The following is a 10,762-nucleotide window of genomic DNA, read 5'->3' as shown; positions in this document are numbered from 1 at the left end:
TGTTACCATCACATAGCGCTTTCCAATGCAAAATGAGTCTACATAGTGATAAATGAAGACATGTATGTTACTACACATATGACACTACCCACTATGAAGGTAGTAACATAGGCTAGTAACATATACATGTTACTACTCTAAGTTACTCCCCACTATGACCAGCCTGAAGGTGATCATGCTAACATGCCACGGATTCAGAGTAGTGCGTGGAATTTCCAGTAGAAGAGTAGCTTCACTGATTGGCTAACATGCACTTCTTGGCGTTGATATCTCTTGCGTGGACATCCTTGCCGTGCCCTTGTCAATGCAAGCCGCAATACATATCAGGCACTCCACATTGACTGGTTATTAACGCTATGTCCTTTCATTTATTCCTAAATAAATGGAATATTAGAAAGTGTGCTGTCTATATTTGGCTCATGCCATAGAAAAGAGTATTTAGATTGTTTTCTCGAGAAAAGAGAGTATTCAAATTGATTAGGTGAAAACATATTATTAAATTTATCTGGTTTATTTTTGTTTCTTTTAGGCTTCAATCTTGAAACAAATTGTTCAAAGAAGGATTCACATTATGACCAATCTTGAAACAAATAGTATTTACGTGCATGCTTACTAGTTGTCTCCAAAATGCAACATATGACAAGCGCCGGCTACTCGCGCGCGCTGCAGTTTAGCGTGTATGTTGGAGTGACTCGGGCGCACTATATTTTACAGCAGACGATGGAGCCAGCGCACCGTGGTGCGCAAAAACTGGCGATTTCAGTGCTGTATACTGTTTTTTAGCGCGCCGCACCTTGCGCATGTGTTGGAGATGCTCTAACATCCTGCACGTGTAGCAAAGCTCGTCCAAATGGCTCCTGACTCCTGAACCTGCTGCTGGACGATTGCCTAGGGATCAACTCCTTCTCGTTCTTTTGCGATCACTGTTACCCTCCGCATCGTTCACCACAAGAGACAGACGACGATCTCTGCTCTGTTTCCTCCTTGCAGAACTGTGGCCAGCACATTGTTTCCATGCGCGCGCGTACCATTGCTTCGACCTCACGCAGCTGCCACGCGCACGCGCTTCAGCTCCGGCGTATGGCACGGCGCCCACGCTTCGGCGTACGGCGACGGAGCCTGCTGGCCTCTCCACACCTGCGACGGCTGCGCCGGTGCTGCTGCTGCTGTGCGCTCCGTCACCCGCACTGTCGTGGCCGTCTCTGCTTCCGCGTCCGACAGGCGCCAGACCTTGACCGACCCGTCCAGGCTTCCGCTGTACACCACGAACCGCCGATCGCCGCCCGAACCTGCGACCGCGGCCTCTTCGTCCATGGCGACGCACTTCACGGGCCCGGTGTGTCCGGCTAGCACGCCGAGACCCACGTGCTCTGCCCCGTCGCGACGCCAGACGCAGAGGGTCCGGTCAGCCGAGCCGCTCACGACGACGTTGCCGGCCACCGCCAGGCACATCACCGCCGTCTTGTGGCCCTTGAGCACGCCGCCGTATCTCGCCTCGCCGTCGACCCAGTGCCAGTAGGTGACCAGCCCGTCCGACGAGCCCACGTACACGACGCGGTCCTCGGGCGACACGGCGATGGCGGTGACCGCGCCCTCGCCCTTCCTGAGCACCGTCTCCAGGACATGCTTCGTGGCGTCGCCCTTCGCGGCCATCTCCCGCCGCCACACCTTGACGGTGCCGTCGGCCGACCCGGTGAACACGACGCTGTCGAACCCGGCGGCGGCCACGGTGTTGACGGCGTCGTCGTGCGCGCTGACGGACTCGAGGCACTTGGAGTTGGACACGCGCCACACCTTGAAGGTCCTGTCCCACGAGGCCGAGTAGAGCAGCCCGGCGCCCTCGTCGAGGCTGAGGGAGGACACGGCGTCGGAGTGCCGAAGCCACACCGCGCGCTGGCGCCCCCGGCGCTGCGTCTCGACGTAGCTGGTAGGGTTGACGGCGCTCTTGAGGTAGTCCTTGAGCTTCGGGAGTGAGCCCACCTGGCGGTGCACGGCGGGGTTGTCCGCGTCGGCGCGCCACACGCGCACCTTGCCGTCCTGGTGGCCAGTGAAGATGCGGCCGTCGTCGGCGACGACGATGGCCTTGACGAGGCCGCTGGCGGTCCTGAACCCGGCGAGCTCGCGCTGGTCCCGCCACACGCGCACGTTCGGTGAGTTGGTCCCGGTGTAAAGAACGTCCCCGGTCGCCGCCAGCGAGTAGACGTGCCCGTCCTCCTTGACCAGCGACGCGATGAGTCCCGTGGCCCCCGGTTCGGCAACGGCACCCCCGGCGCCGAGGCCCGGGAGGTGCGCCCACGGCGACTTGGGCGTGGGCGGGGTGGAGGAGCCGCCGTAGCGCGACGGCGAGGCGTCCCCGTCCGTGGTGGGGTAAGACGAGCAGCTGTACCCGTCGTCGTCCGACACAGAGGCGGAGGAGGAGGAGAAGGACCTCGGCGAGCAGGCGGCCACCGCGGCAGGGTCCGACCGGAGGAAGTTGAGGATCTTCTGGTGGTTACCCATGGATAGATGCCACAATTCACACAGCAAGCGATCGATCGGCTGCTGGGTTTACTCTAGCTGCCCGGCGGCCGGGGTCCTCTTAAAGGTGAGGATCGGGAGCCGAATATGGAATGACCTGCGTCGGAAGGAAACCCGGGACCGAAAGGGAGGAGGAGAAGAAGCTTGCGAGGTTGGAGAAGAAGGAGGCGAGCAGCGGCGGTATATATATCGCGTGGAGACGCTGAGAGAAGGAAACGAGAGCTATGCCGTGGGAGCCTCGACGTTCCGACAGGTGGGTCTGATTTGATTGATTATTTCCTTCTCTTCCATTTAAAGGAGGGTTCTGCTTTCTTGATTTTGTCGGTTTTACTCTAGAATGTTTTTTAAATTTTGTGTATTCATCATTGGGAATGGGCCTTGACTCGGCGGTTGCTGCCTGATCACCGAACGTGGGCACGCGGGGGGCGCTGCTACGTTCCCAGGACTATTGTGGCATCCATCATTGGTTGGTTTCGTCACTTAGATTTATGCCAGAGAAATATCTCACTGCTGCACCATTCCGCTGGATTAAATAAAAAGGAGTGACCATTCCGTTGCGATGTGAATGGCCAGGCCCGGACGCGATCGAACATTCCAGATCACTTGCATTGCACGGCAGCGATCTTTCCATACTCAAACGTATCGACGCTTACTCAAAATTACTGTGCTCCAAAGATGACGTGCGTATTGTTGGAAATATAAGCAATTTACCGAATGATTTTATTAACAGAAATACTAGATAAAACATGACTAAAATAGCAAATATAAAGCAAGTCATGCAATCTGACAGAGAGAAGATAAACATCGTCTGCATATATGAACTTGAGCTAAACACATCTAGAACAGACACTAGATGAAGTTGCTTATACGACATAGAACCTAACATACGTAGGGCAGAAACTAGAGCCAAGAACTGTAGCAAGACTTCTAACAGAAAGGAGAGGAACACGTACGGCACAGCAGCAGCAGAAGCGCTGGACTTGGGGTCGGTGTCCTCGCCTGCCATGTCGTTGAGGAGGTCGTGGACGTCGGGGAAGAAGTCGTCGTCGGGGAAGTAGTCATCGGCGACCGGATCGTCCGTGATGAATCAGCCAGTAGTCGCGCTGAGCGCTCCCCAAAAACCTTATCACCCTTCTCCCGTACAGGACTCAAAAGGTGCGGTCTCGGAGGCCTACTGTCCCGACTTGCGGTGCACGCCGCAAGCCGGGATGAGAAAGACAGCAGTAACACAGAGATTGGAACTGTGTGGCGAGAGGAAGAGGACCTTCTGATGTGTTTCTCGGGAGAGGAGCGACCTCTCTTATATAGGCACAGCAGAGGAACGCGAACAGGCTGCGCCGGGAGGTGAAGCAACGGAGGGAGACGAAGTGAACAGGCAGCACGCGAAGAGGTGCGCCGTTCATATTCATTATCCACTACCGCAAAAACTTTTCAGCTCCCAGGTGACCTTTCGTATACCCGTAGTGCGTGGCAAAAATTAGACATCGGCTCGGCTCATTCCCGCAACCCGCAACCCGCGTCGTGATGTAGCGAGGCGGGCGGAGGAGGAGGAGCGCGCGTGGATGTCCCTCTTGTTCTCATGCTCATACAAGTGGGGAAGGAGCCTCCCTTATAAAGAGGTCCAACTCCCTCTAAACTAGCAAGGTGCGACTAAACTTTTAGTTTCACCTCTTGCCTTGCATGAATGGGCTGCGTGGGCCTTTAGGATTTATTAGGAATTTCGGAAACTGCTATTGGGCTAGGCCCAAATAGGCAAAAATTCCAGCAATCCCCCACCAGATCCCAGGCACACGAAATTTGCCTTTGGTTCCAGAACACTGTTTTATATACCGGTACTGCAGTGGAGACTATTAAGTTGAACTTCCACCTAGAACCCTATGCTACACTAGTAAGCAACTTGAACAGTGGACTGGGCCTTGAACTGCAAGTTTTCTGCGAACCTAGTTTCACGTAAAGCCTTGACTGATACGTTGCTACCGTGGGTCTTCCCCGTGGGTGGAGCTTATACGTCATACTCCGTGACCTTTCATGAGTTTACTAGAGAGAACCCTACTCTCATAGATTGCGATGTTTAACAATCAGACTCATATAGGTGCATTCTTCAAAAGATGTTCTGCAGGACAACATCTCTGCTTCAAAAAGCCACTTAGAACACATTAAGACATACATGAATCTGCCATGCAGATTAGGAGAGTATTGCATCTTCATGGAGTGGTATTTTGACAGTAAGGATACTCTCCTCTCAGTTGACCAACAGCTTGTCTTCCACATCAAATTCATGGGATCTCCGATCACAAAAAATAGGTTACCACTGTGAACAACTCATATTGTGGGTCTCATTCCCATCTCCCTCGATGCATTATCTATCACATTACGTGATAGACCCTTTGTAAAAGGATCTGCCAGATTTTTAGACGTTTGGATATAGTCCAATGCAATAACTCCGGAGTTTTTCATTTTTCTGACAGACTTTAACCTTCTCTGAACGTGTCTTGATGACTTCATGTTATCCTTTGAGCTGCTCACTTTAGTGATCACAGTTTGATTGTCACAGTTCATAAGGATACCCGGTATAGGTTTCTCAACTACCGGCAAGTCATTCAAGAGCCAACGAAGCCAATCTGCTTCGACCGTAGCTGTATCTAGTGATGTGAGTTCTGCTTCCATTGTTGACCTCGTTAAGATGGTCTGCTTGCAAGACTTCCAAGAAACAGCTCCACCTCCATGAGTGAATACATGACCGCTCGTGGCCTTTATCTCATCAGCATCTGAGATCCAGTTTGAGTCACTATACCCTTCAAGCACCATTGGGTGCCTAGTGTAGTGAATTCCATAATTCGCAGTGCCTTTCAAATAACGCAAAACTCTCTCTAGAGCTTTCCAATGCACATCTCCTGGTTTTGAAACAAACCGAGTCAGTTTGCTAACAGCAAAAGAGATGTCAGGTCTTGTAGCACTAGCTAAGTACATAAGCGAGCCAATAATCTGAGAATACTTCAATTGATCTCTAGCAATTCTTCGATTCTTTTGAAGCAGCACGCTAGCATCATATGGTGTTGGAGAGGGCTTGCAGTCACTATAGCCAAAGCGACTCAAGATCTTTTCCACATAGTGAGATTGAAGCAATGTAATCCCACCATCATCATCTCTCAACAACTTGATGTTCAGAATGACATCAGCCACTCCTAAATCCTTCATCTCAAAACAACGAGATAGGAAATCCTTGACCTCCTTAATAACATTCAGATTTATTCCGAAAATCAGTATGTCATCAAAATACAAGCAAAGCATAACTCCCTCGCCCCCACAATGCGATAGTACACACATTTGTCAGCTTCGTTCACAACAAAGCATGCAGCTGTTAGAGTTCTTTCGAACTTCTCATGCCACTGTTTGGGTGCTTGCTTGAGTCCATATAAAGACTTCGGCAACTTGCACACTTTCCCTTCCTGACCATCTATTACAAACCCATCTGGTTCTTCCATATAAATTTCCTCATCCAACTCTCCATTTAGGAAAGCAGTCTTAACATCCATTTGATGAACAAGAAGATCATGTGAGGCATCTAGTGAAAGTAGAACTCGAATAGTGGTCAGTAGATCCACAGGTGAGTAAGTATCAAAGAAGTCTTCACGAGCCGAGCCTTGTACTTTTCAATAGTACCATCAGGCCTAAGCTTCTTCTTGAATACCCATTTGCATCCTATAGGTTTGCACCCATAAGGACGATCAGTTATCTCCCAAGTTTCATTCGCCAAGATGGAATCCATCTCGCTACGAACCGCTTCCTTCCAGTAGTCAGCATCGTCCGATGCATAGGCCTCCGAAATAGAATTGGGAGTGTCATCTATGAGATACACAAGAAAATCATCACCAAAGGACTTTGCAGTCCTCTGTCTCTTGCTCCTAGTAGGAACTTCATTGTTTTCCTCCACAGGACTTTCAAAGTGTTCCATCGAAATGGCAGGTTCAGTAATTGTAACTGGTTCCTGATTCGATGAATTAGGCATCTCCTGATTAGATGAGGTAGCCATATCCTTCATGGGAAAGATATCTTCAAAGAAAGTCGCATCATTCGACTCCATGATCGTACCGACATGCATGTCAGGTACCTCAGATTTTACAACCAAGAATCTATAGCCAATGCTATGAAAAGCATATCCCACGAAAACACAATCCACAGTTTTTGGTCCCAGCTTCCGTTTCTTTGGAATTGGCACATTGACTTTCGCCAACCAATCCCAGGTCCATAGATAAGAGAGCTTTAACATTTTCTTATCCCATTCCTCGAATGGAGTTATCTCTTTGTTCTTTGTGGAAACTCGGTTTAGGACATGACATGCAGTCAATATCGCCTCCCCCCACCATGCCTTGGAGAGACCCGATGTGTCTAACATGGCGTTAACCAAATCAGTTAGAGTACGGTTCTTCCTTTCGGTCACCCCATTTGACTGAGGTGAGTAGGGTGGCGTCCTCTCATGGATTATACCATGTTCCGCACAAAAAGCATCAAATTCGTTGGAAAAATACTCTCCACCACGGTCGGACCTAAGCCTCTTGATTTTTCGATCAAGTTGGTTTTCCACTTCAGCTTTATAGATCTTGAAAAAGTTCAAAGCCTCATCCTTAGATTTCAGAAGATACACACGGCAGTATCTAGTGGAGTCGTCAATTAACATCATGAAATATTTCTTTTCACCTTTTGTCAAAACACCATTCATTTCACATAGATCTGAATGTATAAGTTCTAGTGGTGCAAGATTTCTCGTCTTCGCAGTCATGTGAGACTTACGAGGTTGCTTAGCTTGCACACACACTTGACACTTAGATCCCTTGACAGTGGTGAAACTAAGGATTAAGTTCAACTTCGCTAGTCGCGACATGCAACCAAAGTTAACATGACAAAGACGTGAATGCCACACATTTGATTCACTATTGTTGCAAATATGATTAACAACTTTATTGCAAACATCTGATAAGGATAAACGAAACAGGCCTCCTGACTCATAGCCTTTACCAACAAAGGTTCTATACTTGGAGATTACAAATTTATTCGACTCAAAGACAAGCTTGTAGCCATCTCTACACAAAAGAGATCCGCTAACAAGATTTTTATTGATGGAGGGGACATAATGCACGTTCTTCAGCCGCACGATCTTCCCCGAAGTAAACTTCAGATCGACCGTGCCAACACCACGAACAGAAGCACTTGAACCGTTGCCCATTAGCACGGTTGAAGTCCCTGCGGTCTGATAAGACAAAAACATGGAAATATCACCGCATACATGCACATTAGCACCCGTGTCAATTAACCAATCAGGAGAATGACATACTGAAAGAATAGTGGGAAATATACCATACCCAGCATCCTTCATGTCAGTGTCTCCAATGACAACATTAGCGGTCTTGCCGCCTTTTCCAGGATGACGCTTGTCATAGCGATTGGGGCAACTAGGAGCCCAATGATCAGGATCTCCACACACATGACAAACACATTTCTTCTTGTCATTCTTCTTCTTGAAGTTTGTGTGCTGCACAGCCTTGTTCTTCCCATCAAACTTTGCTTTACCATCAAGCTTGCCCTTGTTCTTGAACTTGTGGGACTAGAAGTTTTTCTTCTGTACCAGATTGGCACTAGATCCTCCCTCAATACCTCGAGTACGAGTGTCCTTCGCTCTCGCCTTTTCTTCCACATCAAGAGTACCAATGAGATCCAGAACGGAAAACTCCTGTCTCTTATGCTTCAGTAAGGTAGCAAAGTTCCTCCATGAAGGAGGAAGCTTTGTGATGATACCCCCAGCAACAAACTTGTCCGGTAGCATGCAATTGAAGTGCTCAAGTTCTCTAGCAAATGACTGTATCTCATGAGCCTGCTCAACCACGGAGCGCTCTTCAGTCATCCTGTAATCATAGAATTGCTCCATGATGTACAGCTCAGTGCCGGCATCCGAGACCCCAAACTTGGCCTCGAGTGCGTCCCACATATCTTTTCCATTGTCAATTGACGCATAAGCATCAACTATGTTCTCACCAAGAACACTCAAGAGAGTAGCCTTAAACAAGGTATCCATTTTCTGAAAAGCTTGTGCCTGTTGGGCATCTTGCTCTCCTTCAGGTTTGCCAAGAGTGGCGTCATAGCAGCTCATGGTCTGAAACCATAAGACTGCTCTTACACGCCACCTCTTATAGTGGATACCCTCAAACATAGGAGGTCTCATGGAAGCAGCAAAACCACTCGGGGTAAATTGCCTATAATAAGGTTTTTGGATTGTTGGAAATATGAGCAATTTACCGAATGATTTTATTAACAGAAATACTAGATAAAGCATGACTAAAATAGCAAATATAAAGCAAGTCATGCAATCTAACAGAGAGAAGATAAACATCGTCTGCATATATGAACTTAAGCTAAACACATCTAGAACATACACTAGATGAAGTTGCTTATACGACATAGAACCTAACATATGTAGGGCAGAGACTAGAGCCAAGAACTGTAGCAAGACTTCTAACAGAAAGGAGAGGAACACGTACGGCACAGCAGCAGCAGAAGCGCTGGACTTGGGGTCGGTGTCCTCGCCTGCCATGTCGTTGAGGAGGTCGTGGACGTTGGGGAAGAAGTCGTCGTCGGGGAAGTAGTCGTCGACGACCGGATCGTCCGTGATGAATCAGCCAGTAGTCGCGTTGAGCGCTCCCCAAAAACCTTATCACCCTTCTCCCGTACATGACTCAAAAGGTGCGGTCTCGGAGGCCGACTGTCCCGACGTGCGGTGCACGCCGCAAGCCGGGATGAGGAAGACAGCAGTAACGCAGAGATTGGAACTGTGTGGCGAGAGGAAGAGGACCTTCTGATGTGTCTCTCGGGAGAGGAGCGACCTCTCTTATATAGGCACAGCAGAGGGACGCGAACAGGCTGCGCCGGGAGGTGAAGCAACGGAGGAAGACGAAGTGAACAGGCAGCACGCGAAGAGGTGCGCCGTTCGTATTCATTATCCACTACCGCAAAAACTTTTCAGCTCCCAGGTGACCTTTCGTATACCCGTAGTGCGTGGCAAAAATTAGACATCGGCTCGGCTCATTCCCGCAACCCGTCGTGACGAGGCGGGCGGCGGAGGAGGAGGAGCGCGCGTGGATGTCCCTCTTGTTCTCATGCTCATACAAGTGAGGAATGAGCCTCCCTTATAAAGAGGTCCAACTCCCTCTAAACTAGCAAGGTGGAACTAAACTGTTAGTTCCACCTCTTACCTTGCACGAATGGGCTACGTGGGCCTCTAGAATTTATTAGGAATTTCTGAAACTGCTATTGGGCTAGGCACAAATAAGCAAAAATTCAGCACGTATGACCGTTTACCATGCAAAAGATGCAGTGGAACCAAAGATTGGCCATACCATAGCCGGCTGGTTAGCGAATGGAAGTTACTCACTCGATCAAAGCTCGGAACAAGTGTGCAAGCAAAACATGCATCGAGTAGTGCTAGATACGTGAGCTTGCTCGATCGAAACAGTAGATTGTTTCCTTCTCTGCTGGCGTGCTGGTTTGAGTGTTGGATCGACTCACCAAAATCGACGGGTGCGGCGGGTGGTGTGGTGGCGCCACCGCCATGGGCCATGCCGGACCGTACGTACGTGTCAGCAAGGAACGGCGGGTGCGAGTTGCTTCCGGGACCACCGTTTCCATAACGATTTCACCATGAGGGTTATGGGTCGCATGTGCGTGCTCATTTCATACTACGAGATCAATAAAGCAGCAAGAATCACACGCTTTGCTTTGTTTTACGAGGGTACCAACCCTGAATAAACTCGTTTATAGAGCAAAAAGTGCCATTAGTTTAGTTTAATAGTATTTGAGAAGCACGCGCTACTTTTAAGCAAGTTGTTGAGCACTAATCCATGTCCCCTAAATCCTAATCATTGACCATATTCAATTTTGCTAATTTTAGCCCTAGCAAAAAGAATATTAAGTTATACACGCAAAAAAGGTTATTAATCGTAAAAAACACCATAAAATCATGTGACGTCCAATAAGTTTATGAGGAAAGACCCACAAAAACACGTGGTTAGAGCAACTCTAGCAGTCCACGTAAAAGTTGGACCGGGAAAATGCGTTTATAGTTCGCTGTAGATTAGATTTGCGGGTGAATTCATGCGATGCAGATTAGACCCCGTATATGAAATTGTAAAATTAAAAAAAAACATTTGCGGGAGAAACTTACAACGACATTCATCATACATAGTTGATCATCATA

At 48.8% G+C, this 10,762-nt stretch overlaps 1 protein-coding gene across 1 annotated transcript; it reads right to left on the bottom strand.

Moving 5' to 3' along the window:
- Positions 1-554: 554 nt before the first annotated feature.
- LOC119295047 (protein JINGUBANG-like) lies at positions 555-2,655 on the bottom strand. Its single transcript, XM_037573372.1, has one exon. It carries the CDS (start codon positions 2,497-2,499, stop codon positions 1,042-1,044), a length of 1,458 nt encoding a protein of 485 aa, XP_037429269.1. The 5' UTR covers positions 2,500-2,655; the 3' UTR covers positions 555-1,041.
- Between the last annotated feature and the right edge of the window lie 8,107 nt (positions 2,656-10,762).

Source organism: Triticum dicoccoides, chromosome 4B (assembly GCF_002162155.2).
Source record: "Triticum dicoccoides isolate Atlit2015 ecotype Zavitan chromosome 4B, WEW_v2.0, whole genome shotgun sequence".
NCBI lineage: Eukaryota > Viridiplantae > Streptophyta > Magnoliopsida > Poales > Poaceae > Triticum > Triticum dicoccoides.
Note: the sequence above shows the minus strand (reverse complement) of the source record. Positions and strands in the feature narration are given on the sequence as shown.

What these genes read in the sequence shown, in the direction of transcription:
- LOC119295047 (XM_037573372.1), bottom strand. Translation starts at nt 2,499, where the DNA reads ATGGGTAACCACCAGAAGATCCTCAACTTCCTCCGGTCGGACCCTGCC.